This window comes from Megalopta genalis, chromosome 15, assembly GCF_051020955.1.
Source record: "Megalopta genalis isolate 19385.01 chromosome 15, iyMegGena1_principal, whole genome shotgun sequence".
In the NCBI taxonomy this organism is placed as follows: Eukaryota; Metazoa; Arthropoda; class Insecta; order Hymenoptera; family Halictidae; genus Megalopta; species Megalopta genalis.
In genome coordinates this window covers 6,954,398-6,975,469 of record NC_135027.1, presented here as the reverse complement: position 1 = coordinate 6,975,469, position 21,072 = coordinate 6,954,398, and the positions used below count along the sequence as shown (strand labels likewise).

At 38.2% G+C, this 21,072-nt stretch overlaps 4 protein-coding genes across 8 annotated transcripts in view; 1 reads left to right on the top strand and 3 right to left on the bottom strand.

The window, feature by feature from the left end:
• Positions 1-1,201, bottom strand: part of dsd (attractin-like protein dsd) — a 32,933-nt gene extending 31,732 nt beyond the window's left edge. For both annotated transcript variants that reach the window (XM_033469082.2, XM_033469083.2), the window contains exon 1: positions 753-1,201. In XM_033469082.2, the coding sequence (XP_033324973.1) occupies positions 753-1,060 (308 nt within the window). In that variant the 5' untranslated portion in view covers positions 1,061-1,201. The remainder of the gene's footprint in view (positions 1-752) is intronic.
• Positions 1,202-1,784: 583 nt separating this feature from the next.
• Positions 1,785-5,119, top strand: Nagk (N-acetylglucosamine kinase). 3 transcript variants are annotated; one of them, XM_033469085.2, is made up of 7 exons: positions 1,785-2,160; positions 2,890-2,994; positions 3,497-3,581; positions 3,654-3,752; positions 3,897-4,149; positions 4,218-4,516; positions 4,640-5,119. In XM_033469085.2, exons 2-7 carry the CDS (start codon positions 2,921-2,923, stop codon positions 4,961-4,963), a joined length of 1,134 nt encoding a protein of 377 aa, XP_033324976.1. In that variant the 5' UTR covers positions 1,785-2,160; positions 2,890-2,920; the 3' UTR covers positions 4,964-5,119. The 3 variants fall into 3 exon arrangements, with proteins under 3 accessions (XP_033324976.1, XP_033324975.1, XP_076382678.1); XM_033469084.2 differs by having other exon boundaries at positions 2,023-2,160; positions 2,764-2,994; XM_076526563.1 differs by having other exon boundaries at positions 2,029-2,160; positions 2,823-2,994.
• A 471-nt stretch (positions 5,120-5,590) lies between these two features.
• Hr96 (Nuclear hormone receptor HR96) lies at positions 5,591-9,916 on the bottom strand. Its single transcript, XM_033469062.2, has 5 exons — positions 9,416-9,916; positions 7,580-8,934; positions 7,304-7,520; positions 6,819-7,238; positions 5,591-6,748 (listed from the first exon to the last, which is right to left on the bottom strand). The coding sequence occupies exons 1-5, from the start codon at positions 9,551-9,553 to the stop codon at positions 6,551-6,553; spliced, it is 2,328 nt and encodes a 775-aa protein (XP_033324953.1). The 5' UTR covers positions 9,554-9,916; the 3' UTR covers positions 5,591-6,550.
• A 1,606-nt stretch (positions 9,917-11,522) lies between these two features.
• On the bottom strand, positions 11,523-20,282 carry LOC117219714 (uncharacterized). 2 transcript variants are annotated; one of them, XM_033469065.2, is made up of 10 exons: positions 19,827-20,282; positions 18,848-18,910; positions 18,243-18,334; positions 17,957-18,015; positions 15,932-16,563; positions 15,514-15,863; positions 15,298-15,439; positions 12,804-12,977; positions 12,506-12,644; positions 11,523-12,057 (listed from the first exon to the last, which is right to left on the bottom strand). In XM_033469065.2, exons 2-10 carry the CDS (start codon positions 18,894-18,896, stop codon positions 11,913-11,915), a joined length of 1,782 nt encoding a protein of 593 aa, XP_033324956.2. In that variant the 5' UTR covers positions 18,897-18,910; positions 19,827-20,282; the 3' UTR covers positions 11,523-11,912. The 2 variants fall into 2 exon arrangements, with proteins under 2 accessions (XP_033324956.2, XP_033324955.2); XM_033469064.2 differs by lacking the exon at positions 18,243-18,334 and having other exon boundaries at positions 19,827-20,278.
• Between the last annotated feature and the right edge of the window lie 790 nt (positions 20,283-21,072).

Sequence of the window (21,072 nt, the reverse complement as noted above, 5' to 3'; positions counted from 1 at the left end):
ATATGGAGCAACGTACGCGTATTTCACGCGTCGGCTGTCGAAAGCGTGTCGGCGCCCGTGGCGGCGGCGACGACGTTTCTATCCTAAACATTGCACAAGCGCGACGCCGGGATTCGAAAATCGTGTCTGGCTTAGGGGCGCGCGAATAACCACCCTTGACAGTGCCGGGACCCGTGGTCTGCCTGTCAAGTTTGCCGGCTGTCTCATCGATCCGGCGTAAAATCTAATCCCGGCGAATGCGGACGCCGGGTGGTGACAGACGACGGCGACGACCTAGCCGATCCACCGTTATAATCGCGAGTGTCCTGATTAACTCTCTGTCCCAGCGTGAACTCGAGGCCCCAGACAATGACCGGGGGCTGGGTGTCCCCCCTTTTCGAAAGGCCGCGAGACACGCATAGACGAGCAATTAAATCCGAGGAAGCCGCATGCACGCACGTTCTCGCCGCTACGCTCCGTTTATTTACGTGCCCGTTGAACGGGGGAGGACACAATATTCATTCGCCGTGTGAATCACACAGAAGACCGAGCGAGAAACGGAGGAATCCTCGGAGTCGTTGCACCGTGGCGGAACACTATAAAACCGTGATTGCCTCGGCGTATCGACGCGCGCAATTCCGTGTGCATTCCCTATTGTGTAGTTCCTGGACACTTGTACAGGCCCCTGACACGCGAGCGGTCCGGGTCCATTTGTTTGCTGATCCGGGATATCTATGGTGCTCGTTTATCAAGCGGACCTCCCGTAGACTCACCTGACTTTTCCGCCGCAGAATTGGCACGCAGTGCCCTGCCAACCCTCGTGGCAGACACAGGTGCCATTGACACAGTCGCCGTTGACGCAGCTCTCCGTGTCGCAGATCGTATCCGTCGTCAGCGACGACGAGGAGGAGGAGGCGGCAGCGGTTACGTGCACCACCCAACAGATCAGCACCGCCCACAGTAACGGCCACGGCACCGCGATTACACCGCACTGATCGCGTACCACCTCACGGCACTGGCCCCCTTTCCGACGGTATTTCGATTTATATAGGAACAAAAACATCTGCACGACCTCTGCCATTTTGATGGGCTTCCATGTCAGAGACAATGGCCGACGGCGACCCACCGAACGAGACACATACGGGCACCACTGTCTCGCGCGTCTCGATGCAACTCGCTCGCCTCGCCAAGCGCCGCCGAGATGTCGAGCATCGAGAATGCGCGCCCGCCACCGCGCGGATCCCACGGTGTCGCCGCGACGCCATCTACGAGAGATTCGTTCAAGTTTTTAAACGATCGAAGTCCGGCTGTTGACAACTAGTCGGCGCTGCACTGTATTTCTTTGGGCGGTTGATTTGAATTGTAGACAGTACAATTGTTTGTAGAACAAGAATTGTTTGTAGTACAAACGAACCTTTGTCGTTCCTGGTCGTAACGTACATATTTGACCAAATCAATCTTCACTTTTCAATTTCAGTTTCTTCAAGTAAACTGTTTTGGAGTTGTGGACATTTTAGAACTGTGATGTGGTATCCAACATGTTCACCAGCACGTCAATTACCACGTTTCGTGCGGAAATCAAAATAAAAACTAGGTCAAAACGTTTCAGTTATTTATTTTTATTTGCTCTCTTCCAGTTATAACAGGATGTTAATCATGTTTGCCTGCCAAGTTTCAGTTACCATTGGAATTGTTGCATTCGTTAGAAGAATCTTGTTAATAATAAATCAGAATGACACAGTGGCACCATCTAGAAATACATTACACAAATATATTGTGGGAGACTGTGACACTTGTTACAGTGAAATGAGCAGTATCTGACAGTTGTTGGCAGTGTCACATGGACATGACAGTGGTGGCCTGCTATATGCTGCAGAGTAGTGAAGGAAACCGTGGAGAGAACCCATTGATATCATCCAATCCTAGTTTTGAAGTCCCCCCTCTACTACTCTACGGCACATTGCTGTGCAGGCAGTGATAAAGGCAACTTCGTTTGGCATCGCTACTCGGTTATCTGTGAACATTTACTGTTCATTGCGATTTGCAGTGTCGTAATTAGAATTTTTGCATCAAAACACGTGAAAATACGTTTCACGGGTAATACCACGATACGATTATTAAGTAATAACTACGTAACATACGTTTGTTACAATATCTTCCAAGAATCATCGAACTTTCATAGTAAGTGAATGTTTGTATTTCATTTTTACTGTAATATTACCAGTCACCTTGCATGTACGTTATCTGCAAACATTCGTGAGTTGCATTTAAATCTCGAACCCGCCACCCACTATTTATCTATCCCTTCCAGATGTAATGTTCGTCCAGATTATGTATAAGTCTAACTGAAATAGCAAGGGGGTGTACGGAGTGCAGGTTCTCCATATGTATTAAAGTTAAAAGAATGAATGTTGAACCAATTTCTAATACACTAATAAAGGACAATTTCGATGATTTTTGAATACGTTGTTGCGAGCATAATTTTGAACAACTTTTTCTTTAGACCTTAGTTTCCGAGATATCCGCGAAAAACTTCTGCTATTATTAAACTTAATATGAATCCTTTCGTGAATGAAGATAAAATCGGCCTCGCGTTCAATATCTAAATGGTTATATACTATATATGCTGACGAATCGGTTAACTATGATAACTTAGAGTTATAACCAATAGTCCAAGTGGATTTATCTTTTGAAAATGAATCGATTTTCTGAGTATCAATGCGTAGTTATCAGATTAGACTCCTATCTTGATCCGGTGCCTAAATCCTTGTCCCCGTTCCTTAGAATGTAATCAAATTCTTCGAGAAGGAAGAAGTTGACGTTGTCCCCTTGACAAATGGCAGGAAAAAAGAAAAAAGGAAAGGGAAAGGGAAAGAAGATTACTGAATATGAGCTTCGTAAAAATTTAAGGGCACAAGCGCGTCAGAGAGATTTTGAAGACATGGAAGATAAACTGAAGATTGGAAAAGATCCTGCGGAGTATGCCAAAGAGATTAGATTCGGCGGAGTTGAGGGGTGAGTGGAAAGATTATGTTTCCTAACTATAATTAACAAGGCAGCTGCATTTGATATATACATTGCCAATCAATAAGAAATTTAATCATTAGGCAGCGTTCATATTTCGGAATTCAAAGATTTGTAATTTTAGTATTGGAAAAAAAAAGACAAACGCAAGACGTTTTTATAGACACTGATTATTTTGCTTCTTATGAATGACTACCGTTAATAGTACACTGATACGTTAACTCGGCGTCGTTATCGCAACTGTATATTTATTATGAATTTAAATTCCGGATTACAATTATTTGCAAGCCGATCGGACGATACTAAACAAAAATTGATTTTAATTATTTTATGCAACACTTTTCTTGAAGACCAATTGTTTCAATTCCCGACCATTTTTGTGTTTATTTGTGAAATTTATTTCTTCTCTTTAAAAAAATTGTGGAAAACCCGATATTCTATGGAATTTTAACTAGTGAATAGAAATTAAAGTTCTGGCTTTGACAACCCTTAGCGGTGGTTCTCATTCCACTTTGATACTTATGGATGGTGTAGGGACACCGCTAACAGAAGTTGAAGGACCGGAAACTAACCACTGGGTAATTATGTGTTACAGTTAAAATTGCAAATTATTTTCATTAGTTTGACAATAAAATGTGTGAATTTTTCAGGCTCTGGGGATTGACGAAACTGCAGCTAGAATCGCCGCAATGGTCCAGAGAGGCAAAGAGAATATAGGTATGCCCGAATCGGTGCCTTTGGATGCCTTAGTAAGTGTTTCGAGCCTTTATGAAAACAAACATAAATTAGTATATGAAATTCTACAATAAGCCGGAATCTTTGCCACTCGATGGATACTCGATCACATGCACTTTTTCGGACAGTATAATTTGTGTCTTTGTATAAATGTCTAGGGGCTCTGCCTTAGTGGATGCGAGGAGGAGGAATCGAATCGTATTCTTGCTAACGCGATGCGAGAACATTATCCTAATACAGCAAAAGACTATTTTATTGCATCAGACACGGTGGGTGCTCTGAAGACTGCCTTTGATAACGGCGGAGTCGTTCTGATCGCTGGCACCGGCAGTAACGCTTCGATGATCACCAACGACGGGAAAACTATCACCTGTGGAGGCTGGGGATACATGCTAGGGGATGAGGGCAGTGGTGAGTACTGAAAGAAGGATAGCAGGTAAATAAAACATCGATAATAACATATAAAATTGTATTTTCAGCTTACTGGATAGCTCATCGAGCCTGCAAATACGTCTTCGACGATATCGATGGTCTATTTCCCGCTCCAAAACCGATTAGCTACATATGGCCGGCTCTTAGGACTTTCTTCAAAGTGGCGAGTAGGGAAGAAATACTGCCTCATTGGTACGCTAATTTTAATAAAACAAAACTCGCAAACTTTACCATGGAAGTTGTTACTGGCTGCAAAAAAGAAGACCTGCTTAGTCTACATCTGATGAAGGAAGCCGGGGAAATACTTGCTGAACATGTAGTGGCTTTAGCAAAAAAGGCTCCGAGGGTGATTTAACTTCTTAATGTGAGATATTGGAGAGGAAATGCGTGATTCTATTGTACTTCAAAGAGCCATTCATTTCCCATCTTATATTTAGTCTCACTGTAATTAAAAAGTAATATTTTATAGGCACTAAAATTAGCCAACGGTGGTCTGAAGATAATCTGCGTTGGTTCTGTATGGAAATCGTGGATATATATCAAAGATAGTTTCCTCAATAAAATTCATGATTCGAATGCTCTAGATGAGCTTAGTTTGTACCATTTGACAGTCTCTGCAGCCATTGGCGCCTGCTATTCAGCTGCCGAAAAAATCAACTGGGCATTCCCGAAACCATACAACAAGAATTCGGAAATATTTTACCATTATAGACGGGAGAACTATGTGAAACCTGTAGAGAAAATCAAATCGCAGCCGGTACTAGTGCCTTGCAATACCGCAAGTGGAAATTGAATCGTCGGATATTGAAGAATAAAGTATGAATATCAAGGTCGATCCTGAAAAAACTGGTTCATACTTTTACATTGTAAAATTTTCACTCTTTTATAAATTATAAAAATGATAAACTTTGTACCTATACGAAATATAAATATAGAATATATTCTTGTATCTTGAAGCGTTTATGATTTAATTATAACAATTGACATTCGTATTCGATATTCATGAATTTTATTTCGATTTCTAATTCGTTTATGTATACCTGTTTGATATTGAATTGTGTCGAATTATTTGGATAAATTAAAAAGTATAGAAGTAATGATACTGAAAACCATTTGGGACTGGATTGTCTGTCTCTTTACATTCACTCTCAGAAGTTTCGGGTACATTTTCATTGCACTAGCTACCCTGATGTTCTGTGTCTCAACTTCCCTGCTCATGTTGCTTTTGATTCTCCAATTGCTTGGATACCAATTTGTGATAACTGAAGACGAATGATACGAAACAAGTAATTGTTCTGGATGTTCATAATGATAAAATTAAATAACGTATTTCCAGGAATAATATTTTAATTATTATTATTATTATTCCAGATCTGTTATTCGATTCTAGCAAAGATTCAAAATAACTTGTTCACAGAAATGGACATAACAATTCTTTGAAAAATATATTTCGACACAATATATCACAATAGTGTACATTTAAAACTTTATAACGTGAACGTACGTCACTCAGGTCATGCTTGGAGCGAATCTATCTTATTATTATTATATATATATATATATATGTATTTTTCTTTTATACCAAGAACGGAATTCATGTTTAACTTTTAACTTCCTGAAACTTGTAATTTGTTCTAAAACAAACAAATATTTCCGGTATGCGTGGAACATGAACATCGAACTTGGTATAAGTATAACAAAGATTTTCTCTAGACGTAACAGTTTTAAGGTACTCTCGACAAAATATACATCCTCGTTAACAACCGTAATAGTATTATTCGGCTCTGACTAAACGTATGCGTTTGTTGTCACTAGACAGAGAGAGATTTATGTAAAGAGATGCAATACTTTTACATGTTCAGTTGTACAACTATAATCTCTGCTTATATAAAATCTAGAATATTGAGTTAACGATACAATTGATCTTAAAAAGCATTTGCTTAATGAATCACGATCAATTGTCTACATTCCAAACTGGAAATAATTAATTAATGAAGAGTGTACAGACATTTTCTTCTTAGATATACGTCCATATACATGTAAAATTTGATAAAGAGTAGTTTCATTTTAAATTTTAAGCATCAACATTAATCGTATATACTAGTACACTTTATAACCATGTCTATATGTATGTACATAATCTGTGTATACATATATATTTGCAATACGATATTCTAATATCGAATAATTTATCATTTTTACGTTACTTATCTTTTCTTTATACATTTAAATTATTGCTGTATGTTATTTCTACAAACATATAATTACTAAAACAATTGTGATGGTTTTGTATTTATGTAGAATGAAGTAGCCGCAAAAAAACGATCAAGAAAACTAATTAGTTTGCCTGTTCATCAGATTGAGAGAATAAATAAATTGATCAATGTTTCAAGTCAAATATCTCTATGAGAAGTGGCTCCACTCTGGATGGATTTAAATTAAGATAAACTCCGACAACTTCATTATTCAGTCTGTGAAGATCAGATATTTTCTGAATCAATTTCAAAAACATGGACTTTGCCTCGCAGCCTGGGTATACGCTCTCCAGGTAACGTCTAAGCAAGTAATAATACGAATTCTATAAACAGAAAACGCGTGATTAAAGTCAATCGAGATCATTGCATCAGATGGAAATGCATTTCGCTTACTTGTTCCAGTTTAATGACGTCATTGTGCACCACTTTCGGTCTATCAGGCGTGAACAAGGAGATTGCACTTAAAATTAAAATAATGTTTTCATCTCGCCATCTTGGATCGAAGCTTCTTATAAATCGTGCATGCTCGGCGTAAAGGTTTCCCTTCGCTTCTTTCAACACGTCGACCTTTATGTTCGACATGCTCTCTTGGCTATGTGGTATCCACCACGTATCTTTTTCGGCATCGTAATTAATGGCGGACCTTAAAATCATCATCTCCGTACAGCCCCCTTTCAAAAGGGCTATTTGGTCTTCTTGACACATGTTTTTAAAAGCGTTGATCTTTTTGGCCATTTTAATTAAACGTCTAATGGCAATGGCAGTTAAATTTATAACATCTAGTAATGCTGGATCGGACTGACCAAAGTTACTCTGCAAACAGATTTAGTGTTATCAAATAGAAATCGGAGTCAATGTTGAATTGCTGTAAATGTTACCTTAAATTTACAATCTTCCTCAATTAAATTTGTTATATCCTCATCTAGAGGAGCTAACAATGCTTTATTAGCTACTATTAATTCATTCAACTTTGCTCTTTCAGCGTCGTTCAATTCCCTTCTGGACTCCATACCTCCAAGAGCAGAATATGCTGAAAACTCTAATTTGATTGCCTCACAAAGAATAGATTCAATGGAGTTTGCAACAATTGGTACTCTGAAAAGAAATCAGCAGTTGACATGTTTTATAATATTGATAGTATACCGCATCTATACCTTTGTACATCTTGGAGTACATCCCTCGTAACATCTGTTACATTTTTGTTCCAGTCATTGCCTCCGGATTCCATGTGTTGTTTTACACATTCTTCTTGATTGGAATTTGTAATTAGATCCGTTAAGATCGGATTCTCGACGTGCTTCTCTTTCACCTTAATAGATTGCTCAAATACATGACCTGAAATATTGGTGAACTTTGAGTCTTCTTTATACTGAATTTCTACATTGTGTTCAGCTCCTGGTTTTCTTTCAACGATTGGACTGTTTTCTTTGAGGAACTCACAAATCTGTGGATCCTCTTTCAGTTTGTTAACAACTGCAGAATCTGTCATAATTTTCAGAAGTATGTCCTGATTTTGCAGTAACTTGGCAATAAAATTAGAATTATTAACAAGCACTGAGACTGGAACTGGTTCATCAGAGAACTTTGTGACTACATCGTTTTCTTTTGAACACGTTTCTTTTCCTGGTTTTTCACATATTGTTTGTTCTTCTGGACAAGAATGCAAATTCACGGGTGTACCTGGATGTAGATCGAAATTTTGCTTTTTCGGATGTGATTCGTGATCCGAATATATAGAGTTTTGTACAGGGCTACGTCCGTACTTGTTGTAATCAGACGTATTGATAAATTCGGGTGAATATTTTACAGATTCGTTGTTATTCGAGCCAAACTCAGAGTTCAAGTCCAATACATGTTGCTCAAACTTCCCGGAGCATGTAACAAGCTTTTTGTTCTTTTCTATATTATGAGTTATTGGTTTCACTTTGTCAAACCTTTGTTCATTCTGTGTGAGGGGACTAGTATCGATTTTAAATTTTTCCATATCAATATCATTTTCCTCATGGTGGGAAGACTGATCATAACTGTCGTAATTGGAACTAGAACTATGAGAAGAATCTTTCATCATGTCAAGAGTCTTCGACCCGGTTATGATTCCATTTTGTGGTGGACTAGAAGGACTTGGAACGCTAGCAGCCGTTACTGGGCTCATACTTTCTGCTACATTCTGCCTATTTGCATCTAAATCAGTATATTTCCTATCAGACTCCCAAAAATATGTATCAGACACAGTTGATGCAACTGAATTAACAGACATAGAAGTATCCTCGAAATTGCAATCTTCAATGCAACTTTTCTTACTCTTGGATGCCTTTGTGCTTTCCACAGGTGGCCTTTTCTTTGCACGATTTTGTTCTATCTTTTGTCTTTTTAGTACCTTGTCCTCCTCTGACATTATATACTCCTTTCTCATGCCAATACTGAAGCATTTGTCTAGACGGCATTTTTGACAAAAACGTCTTGTCACTGGCGTAATATCACAATTCTCTTTAAAGGGGCACCGAAAATCCTGCAAAAATGTATTAAACATTCAAATAACAGCAGATTAAAGAAGGAACATACTAGAAAAGTGTAGTATTATTTTTATAATTAGTACTCAAATGAATCTCACGTCGTTTTCAACAAATATATTTGTTTCTTTTCTATTACTATTGAACTACATCTTTTTTTTAAATTACACACAAATATTGCATTTACGTGTGTTCAACAATCCTAAGAAACGAAGAATGTTCACTGAAAAGTGTTTGAAATTGTTTCCTGTCACTTTTGAAAATTCAAATTTGGCTCTCGTAGCGACGTCACTTTCTCCGTAACGTCTGATTCGTGTTGACAAAAAGAGAAAAATAGGGAACGTCAAATTAATGCATCGGGCTGCGCCAAAAATATAGTATACGATGCCACTTTGACTCGTTATCGATCGAACGGTTGAATTGTATCGGCAATTATGAGGGATTTTGTAGAATCGGTGGAAAGACTTTGAAACTAGTCACCTTATTTTTCAAAGCGTTTCTACGGAAAAAAGCCTTGCAGCTTTCGCATGACACCGCGTTGAAGTTATAACCAAGAGCACGGTCTCCGCAGACACCACAGATCTTGTTCGCCTCCCTCGCCGGTTGTTCATCTTCCATTGCTCTCCAAAACGATTTTCCGAGCGATTAACACTTCTTATCTAACGCACCATTATTCCCGCTTAAAATCACATTGCACCGTCTACGCTGACTCATGTTAACAGTTTGTTTATCACGCAGCCCGGACCACAGTGGAACAACCCTATCACAACTGTTTACAATTTCAATATCATTTTCGGTACAACGCCCCGGATCCACGAGATTCTGTGTCAAAAGCCTCAACTGACAAGCTAAATGAACCGCTCAATTGACGTTCAGTCACAAACAGTTAACGGGGCGGTGCGCACAAACTTGTCGTGTTTTTCGTCGTTAACAGCCTCCCACCACGTTACGCCAACAACGGAACATAACCAAAGAAACTAACCGACAATCTAGGGAATTATTTCAGCTGTGAGTATTGCGCTCGAAACTTGCCACTGTTTCAAATAATTTTATTCAATTCAAACTCATTTTTTAATGTACTAGCAGCTCACATAAGGTAATGTTACAAATTTAACTACTTCTACATTTTCGTCTTTCGAACAGTTTAAATGTAGATATTAATGTTTGAAAATTTTATTTTTTCCGTGCACAAGATATTTATGTATTTTGAAAAATTTTTTATGGCGCATGTTTCAAAAATTCAAAATAAATTGTGCCGTGTAATCTTCTGAATATATTATTTCCACTTCTTGAATTACAAAATTGTGTGATATTTCTTTTATCACGATATGTTAATATACAAGCTTTCCAAGATAGAGATTCGATATTGAACGTTCTTATCGTGGAATATCAAATGCATGGAACGTCGTGCATCTTGATCATCGTAATTGTCTTGCAATTGTTGAATAACCAGTTCAAAGTTCAAACACACACAGCTTCACCGTGTGACGATTAAGAGAAACGAGAACTCCGTGTAATCACGTATGGAGATATGGTATAACACGTAACAGCGGTTGAATTTCGAGTGCCGGAACCTTGATCGTAGAAGTGTTTACCTAAATGGTGTTATCGCTATAAATTATTGAAAACACAGATAAAATATTATCGAAGAAATTGCGTGTCCCTTGATATTCATATTCATAATTTTTCGACTGTATTGGTAATTGATGAACGATCGAGTAAACGACGCAACTGTCGTTATAGATATATTTCTTTTATTAATGTATTTTTAGAAGCACTGATTTGTAAATATGGTGGCTAAATGGCAGCCAGTAGTAGACTGCATCCATTTAGGAATTGATGTCACTATTTTTCAAATAAAAAAAATCTTTTCTGATAAATTAAAATAAATATAAACGATTTTTAAATGATCTGAAATATCAATACATTTTGATTTAATTATACATTCTTTACGAACTAAAGCAATTTTTATTTAAATTTTCATATTTTATTGAATTCCCTTGGAATTACAAGTCCGTTCTCACACTAATTTGTTACTCCAACTTCGTTCACTTAATCCACCTTAAACTACCCCAATTTTTCCTTCTGTACCATCGGTCAGGGGGGTGAGGGGAGGATCAATTGAAGGGACTCTTCTTTATCCTGAACCATACCTTCCGGTCACTCTCATTCATTCGCTTTGTTCCACTCACACTCTCTTTTTCTCCTATTTTCAACTTTTCTCATCCTCGCTTCCCCTTTCGTTTAGTTTCCTAATGTATCATCTTTATTACTTACTTCCTGCCATCCTTCTGGCCTCTCCCCTTCCACACATTCTTTCCGGAAATATTTTCCGTCTCTTTCCTACGCCCACCCTTTTTCCGCCGCCTATACTGAAGTTTGAAATCCTCTGCCATTCCCTTACCCCACCTTTTCTTAAGATACCGATGGATTCCCCTTCCTTTCAGCATTTGGTACCATTTTATTTACATAGTAAAACTTTTTAATTTGTCGTCGTTATCTTATTTGAAAAGAATGTGTGAGATAATAGATCGTACACCGATAAGCGTATAATAATATAGCTATTTAAGAGAATCGTATAGTCTAATTATCGTAAAAATGTAAAAATCGTATAGTACTTTATTAAAAATATACAAGTCCATTTTATAAGAGATCCTCTTCCTCCATGTACTAAACACATCTAATTACATATACGTGTATACAAGTGCCTCAGAACTTTGTAGACATATAAAGTACACAAAAATTATACAAAATTAAGTTTCTCTCGCGGTGCACAAATTTCTCGTAGATAAAAAGGCACTTCATGAGCTTGATATGCGTATCAAAAATTCTATAATAAGTAAAATGGAACCTATTTTAGAATTCCTAGGCACTATTTGCATTGCAATAGACGATTTTAAGTGGTACACAACGATTTTGTTCTTAGGCTCCTTTCATTTCGATTGAAGGAGGCCTCCAACGAAATTTATTTGTTTATTTATTTCGGAGGCGTATCAGTCAACTTTGTTCTACCCAATTCTCCTCCACCGTGGAGTACCAGCTCTTCCCTTGTGTAGAACATCACAATCTCGTCCACGCTGGCGAAGGACGGCTCATTCACTTTAGCAGAACCCAAAGCGTAACTGTTAGCAAAAATCATGTCTTTAAATATTGTACCCTTTTATATTGAATTTACAAGACCTCCAAAGTTTTCTTTAATAGAGGACTTGCTCACGCAATTTTATACATTCTTTTACAACTAATTTAGTTGTGCCAATTGCATTCTTTTATCATTTTATTCACTAAACATCCAAGATTTCTTTTTAACACAGAACTTGGTCATACAATTTTATAGGCATATTTACAACTAGTTCAGCTGTGCCACTTTTTAGTGCTTATGTCTTTAAAATTTTCTCGGACATTCAGTAAAATAGACTCTCATAGTTCATCCATAATATTTTTATAATTATCCAAAGAGATTCTGAATAACGACATTCTTATTATATTCTTGCAGAGACCCGTGCTTGATACCGATATATAAATACGGGCTGAGGATGTTTGTTGAATTCAAGACTAATGAATCATTTTTACCTGTTGTCTGGCCTTTTCCTGACCGGAACGTTGTAAACCCTGTCTTTGTACCAAAGGACCAAAGCCAAGGGGTTGTTTACGTTTGTTGTTGATGGTCTCAGGAGGAAGTATCCATCTTGCGGGTTTCCGTAAGTATTTTCTAATCAATATAAAAATATGATTAACAACTCCTTCAATATCCTTTAAAATGGTGATTCAAAATGTACTTAGGTATCATCATCCGAGAATTAATTAAACCATTTTTAACGGTAATTAAACCCTTTTTAACTTAATACAGGGACATTTAGGGGCCACCTACGTTCTGTAATGAGAGCAATCGCCTGGTCTCTCGTAATATTGTGGAACCACGGCTTGTCGAAATAGAAGTGTTTCTCAGGAGGTGGTGGCAGTGGTCGGGTGGCTCTGTCAGATGATAACGAGGTATAGCTGTTCGAGTGTGGTAGCGTTGCTGATTTTTTATCAGGAGAGCGTTCTGTAACCAACAAAATAAGCATTACACGTCCACAATAAAAAAAAATGTGTACAATCAAAAGGCAGTAATCAGTTCGTTGAAGGAGTTTCACGGAACAGAAAATTAGGAAGATAGGGATTTACTCCCTAACATTCAAATCTCTATTCGTCTTAAAAATTGAACAAAAAATTTTGGACGCAATTACAGAAGAATGGTATTCAGTTTAAGTTACAATATAGAGAAACTGACTTGCTAGATTGAGTCGAGCTTGGGTGAGAGTAGCTTGGGTGAGACAATCCGAAAGGCTAGCTTGCCGGCGTGTCGCAGTATTCAAGGACACGTTTCGTTTTGGATCACCAATAATAGTTGCCATTTTCGGATAGTTACTTTTTGTAAAATCCTTCACACTGATCCAAAATAATTTCGACCGAGTCACGCGTTTAATTTCACAGATGGGCCGAGGTACTGTCTTTACATGTTTCCCACAAACTGAGCGAAGACATTAGGTTTGCTAATTGCAAATAAACTACACTGGTTCTTCAAGAATCACGATACTTTAATTGAAACTTCTCAATAGTTGGAAATAAGTGCAACAGTTGAAAGTTCACTCCGTTATTTCGTTTGTCAACATTTAATAATTGTAGACTTAACGTTTAAAGTTTCGAAGTCTTTAAACGGATCTTTGAACTAAACAATAGGAGACGCAACGTTCCATAAGTATTAAGGGAATGACCGCAAATGAACCGACTCCGACTAAATCACTGCACCCACTGACGTTTAACTTAGGGATCCAGTTAGATCGGAAAGACTAGCCGTCCGTTGGTCCCTCAGCATGTGGTAAATTTCGAAGTTAAAATTGTACTCTCCCAGGTGTGCATACTTTTGAGTTGTCGGGACACGGTCCGAATTTCCAATTTTGGAAGGAATGGAGAACGGACGTTTACCTTGAAATCTCTAAATTTGAATATCTCACAGGGCTGATCTAATGCGGGGAAATGAAGAAAAAGTGCCGTATTTAAAATTTTGCTAAAAAAATATCCTTAATAATTTTTGTATGTTACATCATACTACGAATTGTAAAGAATAAGTTTACGATCGTATCTTTGGAGCAGGTGCTTGTATTAAGTTCTTATACCTGGCGGCTCGGGCGGATGTGAGTAACAACACGTAGAAAGCCCCCTTTTGATTCTCACTATCATATCTGACACTTCGTCTGCCAAACGAGCACCTAGACCTCCCACGAGCTGTTTGCTCAGCCTCAGATAGAAGCAGGAGCACATTCCATCACACTGTTTCTGCTTCAGTTTTTGCGACGATACAATCACGATAAAGTCATTCCCGTTTGTTCCTTTTTAAAATTCCTTAATGGCTTCCTGCTTAAGCTTAATCGATGACTTTAGACTGGTCCACTTGTCTTTATTGTTGGGCATGTTGAACACATTTAGCCACAGAATTTTAACGATATCAAAGAGTGTTAATACAATTTAACAATATTGCAAACATTTCATTTATCGTACTTCGGACGATTCGAAATAAAGGGCGCGATAGCTGGTTCATAACTGGTTGCAATTGCATCGCGCAGCAGGTTGTACAAGCACCATTTGTCGAACAGATGCTTATGGGAAGTTGGCCATCTGACTTTTTATTTCTTTAATCGCCACCCTGTCTATGGTTTTTTACTAGCCCTTAACAGGCTGCGTCTCCTGCCCAACAGCAACCGACTAATTTCTTTTTTACGATCATTCCCTCATTGACGTAACTATTTTATTATATCATGGGAACCACTTGTTTCCGAATTTTCTTCTATTCCGCGTATCGTGCTCATATTTATTCATTACATGGAGAGCTCAGAAGCCAATCAATTCAGTTGAAAAAGTAATACACTGGAACCTGGATTATCCGGATTAAATATGTAGTGACACAAATTTTCAGATAATAGAACTGTTATTTAGTTATTTATATGGATTGCCTTAGATTGAGTTGATTGCAGATGTATTTGGATAATAGATAATTCTGATACTGGCGGAGCGGATAATCGAGGTTTTACTATATTTTAATTGCGTGCTATGTATTAATAAATATATTCTACCTTTTTATGCACCGATATCTTTTTACAGCTTAGTTATCGTAGTTCTCGTGCTTGGGGACTTAATTGATTGGCTTTATGCAATTGTTTAATAAACGTTCAAATAATTCTTTGAACAATCATATCCATAATTTTGATGAAATACTTCTTGAATGGAGTAGCAAATTAAATATCTGCTGAGTTCCTGTTCTTGACGATCTAACTCCTGAAAGTACAAATTATTGTATTAATTATTTCCAGTGTTGTGATACCAACCATTAGATCTTTCCAAGCTCGTCCGACTCGATGTTGGAGAAGAACTAGCGGAAGAATGTGATGGCTTTATAGGCAACGGCGGAGGTGCAATCGAATTCTGTGTCATCTGAATAGGGCTTAAGTAATAACAATTATCGTCCGACTAAAATGATCACAATAACTTCATTAACTTCTCATCGGTGCAACTGTATATAAGCAGTATATTTAACAGCTTACCGCTTCAGTAATCGATTCATAAATTTTATACGGATATTCTTCTTCCTCGTCGAAGCTAGTGATGCTAGGCGGCTGATAAACACTTTCCACAGAACTCTGATTGCCACTTGTTAACGACTGTTTACTGTCCACCCTAAACATATTTTTCTTTTGATTCTGCTCGATGATTTCCTCGTCGAATGCCTCGTACTCGTCTTCGCTTTCTTCAGTTTGCGCGGGTAAATTAGCAACAAGGTCAAGATTCTTCGGGATCATTGAAGGCTTCGCTAGGTCCTTGTTTGGCTTCTCCATTATCATAGGTGGACCCTTGGCCTTTTTAGGCTCTGGCGGTGGGGGCACTGCCATCCTCCCTAAAATCAGAATCATTTAAAAAAAATGTCCTTAAACAAAGTAGTGATCCTATAAATATTATACTAACTTTGTGTTTGATTAGGAACATTTGGTTTCGGTGGCGGTTTCGGTTGCAGTATAGGTTTTGGTTGTGGTGTCGATTTCGGTTGCGGTATCTGTTTTGGTGGTGGTGTTGGTTTCAGAGCATTGTACAGAAACGATTTCTGCGGTTGGCTGCGATCTACCGGCTTCGCGTCGGTCTTCCTAATCTGTAATGAGTCATGTTTGGGATCTGTTGTAGAAGTCTTAATGTTCATCAGCTTCAACTGCTCCTTCAGCTGTTCGGCCAAGGACTTCTCCGCCTGGTTATGCAATTTCGATACATTCTTCGTTGGCAGGGTCCGCGGCTCTTGGTAGTTCGCGACACAATTTGCGTAAGTTCCTTGCTCTTCCTCTTTCGGACTGGATATACCGACCATACCTCCATCCATCGGTTTCTTTGTAGTACTATTCTGCAAGGTTTTTTGGTCACTTCTCTTTCCAGGATTAGATTGTCCTTCCTGAGTTTCTGGTAATGAAGGACTGTCTTCATTACCCTCGTCTTCGAAGTCTGTCCAAGGCTCTGAATCGCTCGTGGAATCATACATCTGCGAATCCAGCTTTTCCATGACGAACTTCTCTGGTATTCTTCTTACCTCTTCAATGAAGTTCCAGAGACTCCTGGAATCAGAAAACCAATCTTTGGTAAAGACGTTAATGAAACAGAAAGACATTCGATCAACTGTGAAACCCTAATGAAGATTCACTATGTCTATCTACTAAATCTACTCAGAAATTATCTAGCGTGATAATGGTCGGCACCATGAATGAACGATCACTGAGTGAGTAAATCTACGGGGAGTCTACTTTCACTCAGCCTTTTTTAAACACGGTCTGAGATCATTTTATTTCAAAAGTAGTAGATTTCACCAGCCGGCTAGTATTAAAGCGACCGGCGATGCAATAAATGGTAGAATCGCGGGAAAATGCTTTGCAACGAGGTTCGATGACCTAAATTGTCGAATGCGCGCGCGTGCCCTCGACGGTTTCGAGCAACAGATGCAAATGTGCTAGCCGGGAGCCCCGTGTTATTGTCAAGTGGAATTTCCTTAATTAAACGAAGACGATAAATTTCGTAACGTCCGCGTGATATTGAATGATCGGACGCGTCCCACACGATAATATTACGCTCTTCTGGCGAAACTCGAGGTCGTCAAACAAATGGAAAATCTGTAGGAATCGCAACCATCGTGCATTTCGATTTTATTCGAGTCATCGGATTCTGTATGCGTGCTGCGTAACCTGATGCTTTCTACGGGCATCGTTCGCCAAACTTTTCTTGGACAATCGAACGCTGTCTTTACTACCACGATGCTTGCGACGCTGTATGAGAAATTCCGATAAAATCAGAAAGCAGAAACAAATTTTTATTTGACTCTTAGTTTTTGCAATCATATAACTTTTACTTTGCAACATAATAATGCTAATAATTAATCGTAGAAAGATTAGGAAGAAGATTCCTGGATCACATTAGTCACGAAATATTAACACTATGACAATTATTACAGCTAGAATATTTAACAAATACAAAGATATTGAAATGATTGTCACTATATTTCTCTGATAATAATATTTTTGTTAATACATGACTTTAGTTACATTTTTATAAAATTAAGGATTATGAAGCATATTCCAGGTTGTTTGACAACTCTCAATCACGCCTCGGTGCATTTATTAATTTATAATTGTTTATGACACATTACCACTGCTATTATATTAGGAAAAGCATCGAGAGAATATTTCGGCCAACCGGACAATTAAAATAATCCGGTTATGAGCCGCGTTCAATCATCATTCGAGAAAACATTGAACCTCGAACGTATTTCGATACGAACAAGCATATAATTGCATGAATTGAGATGGAATCTGAAGGCGTGTCTCGAAAAGATTCTTCACCAGTGTGGAGAGGAACCGTTAGACCGTGACACCGACCTCGTAATCCTATTTGATGGGAACAAGCCCGTACTATTTATGAGGAAAATCGGCTACGGCGTTCCTATGGCGTTTCTCTTACCATTTTAATGGAGGTGTGAGGTCACTCTTCCACAGAGTCAGCTTCCCTTCCGTCAAGTGCTGGAATAATTACAATTAATTAAGGGGAGAATAGAGAGCACGCGCCAGCCGGCCCGAAATACGAGCTAGACTGCTATGAATGAAACTCGAGTGCCAGCTAACTCGCACACTCGAAGACATCGTCTCGAATAACTCATTTTCTTTAACATTTTGAAACGGTATCTTCAGGCTCTTGTAACTATCGTTTCATTATTTTCAACTTCACAAGCCTGTTAAAACATACATACATTTCTATTCAGCCACTGTTTGTTAGTCGATAAAAACTCTTTTTGATAAAACCCTGCAGTCCATTTCTTTGCCGCCGTGCAGCACTGAACAACTATTTAAACATAAAGAAATGAAATAAAGCTAAGCAACGCGACAACTTTTCTCTTATCAGGGTTTGCAATTATTTCGAGGAAAAGAAGTTTCGGTTTTCAGTCAAGTGAAAATCTTTTTCCCACACGTTAAGCCGAGTGTTTCAAAGATCCGTAGTTAATCTACGGTAACGAGATTTTATCAGTCGCGGTTTACAATGTTCCACATAGCACGTGATGTCAACAGACTCCATGTACATATATCGTGAATGTTACTCGGCGAACCGCGAAAAGAAGAAAGTCACTTGGGTGATTATGCCTCGGGCAACGATGAGTGAAATTTTATTCGAACAAGTGGTAATTATTGCAGATAAAGTGCAACATTTCTAGCTCGCGGTATAGAGAACTTGCTCGTATTGAATTGTTCTATTTTACTTTTACAATCATTTGAAAGATAATACATCATAATTGTCGTAAGCACGAGATAGAAAGATAGTCATCTTCGGTTGAAAAGAAAATCCTTCCGGTCGACTTACCAATAATTCGTAGCCGCGAATCTGCCGTTTCGTTATCGTCCTGCAACATTCTTCCAGACCATTCTGTAAAATGAGGATGCTCGAATAATCAAACAGGATGCAGACTATGACACTATAGTGATATCATTTCGAAACGTTTTGCAGGCGTGCCTTTATCAAGCATTGATATTTGATGGTTGACAAAAAATGAAGTTACAATATACAAATATTTTAAATATATATAAAATCTTGAAATTCTTGTTACAATAAATATGAATTTTTAATAAATTTTAGTTGCCAAAATAACTCAGACCTAGTTCAATATTTATCCAACTCTGCTAACAAATACATTTCTAATTATTCGTAAACTCGAAACTCCAATTCTTCAAATTTCGTAATTCAAAATTTTCTTCTACTCGGTTGATAAAGTAAACATTTCAATCACCGTTGAAGTATGCCATCTGCCGTTGTTCAAATTAAAAAATCTTAGATTACAAAATTAGAAGAATGCTCGAAATTGTACGAAAAGCGTGTCTTAAAGGACGTAATATCTTCGCAATGCCATAATCTCAGAGACTACATCAAATGAGCCATATGATTCGTCGCGTGCAGTTAAAAATGAACACGTGAATCTCTATTTGTACATGAGACTGATAAAGCTAGCGAGGCCATCGACACTTCTGTTTGACGACCACTCAGTAATAAATTCAGAAGCATCGCTGTATCATAATTATAACAACATTGTTGATCACTGTTTTTACAATCAAAAACGTATTGTGATCTGCTAAAATACCTGCACAAAGGAATGCACATGGCTCCAATTTACAAATTTTCATTCAATCTGAGAAAAGTGTGTATTAGTTGTTGATAGATGGAGCCCAGATAGAGATCAATTAAATTCCCGAGAACCCAATCGGGTTCGAATGTCTGTACGTCCAGGATCGCGACGCAGAAGAATTCACCGTTCGTGATTCAACATCGTCGTCGGCAGTTTACTCACCCTCTGCAGCAAACACAACACGTCATTATTTGTCCAAGTGGATATCTCCTCTAGGGCGTCGGTTCGCGACATCATTTTGAACATTGCACCCGCGAGTACGCGAGATCGTCACAAAAAAAACGTCGCACGTGTTCACCGCCCGGTCGCATCTGCATCTGCTTTTTGTGGGCGAGGTGTCTTGACAGCCCTCAGTTGCTTCGTATTTTCCTTCCTTCCCCCCTCGAGTGATGACGTACAATGACGACCGTGCTGCGACACGGCCTTGCTGCTATTGGTCACTTTCTTATGGTGCACCTGTTTTACCACACGGAATTCCCAGCCAGCCCGAGGCTTCTTTCAATCCTCAACGTCTTATGATGATTCATTTTGTTCAAACCACATTGACTGTGATCTGTTTTCCTATAGAACACCACTGAAATACGTTCGTAGGCATGCCCACGCTTTGTCAATTTCTAAACTCTGAAGTAATAGGAGTGAAATGATAGGCCCATACGTCATAGGATAATGACTAGAGTTGTCATGTCTTGCAATTGAAGATTAAATTTTGTTTCAATTTATCGGATTTATTTCATATTTTGCATCATGATACAAAGGAGATATGAGAGTAGATTTAAATTGGAATACTTAAACTGAAATTGCCAATAAAATTGTCTGTCTTACCGACTGCGAGATAGGGCGACCTCTTCTCATGGACGACGGTCAGCTGGAAAGTTAGCCCCTGAAGTGACATTGAAAAACAGGGGGAATGAGAATAAATGAAGCGAAGAAATTGGGAATTGCGTAATGAATTCTGTGGTATAGAAAGTGCCTACAAGATTCCTTGATCACCTTGGTTTTCGTTCGCTTGTACAATGGGTAATAATAATTGAATCTATCTTGATTTTTACAACAAAACTAGACAATTCAGACGTGACCACTCTCCTATACTCTCTGATAAAAGCAACTACTTTTTGTATAACTCATATAATTTTTCAAATTTTGCAATCGATATTCATTTGCGTTAAATAATTGTTTATTTTGAATAAGATATTACCAAAGCTTTTTTTAAATGTAAGCTGTAAGTTAGTCATTTTTAAACTAAAGGCGGGAAAGTCGCAAACATTCACTTTATATTACAGATTTTCGGTGTATCTGTATTATAATACAGATAGTATTTATTTTTCAATATACCCTATTGACGTCTAATAGGAAAACGATGATTACTCAATTATAAATACTGATATGTATGTACAGAAATTTCTTGCTG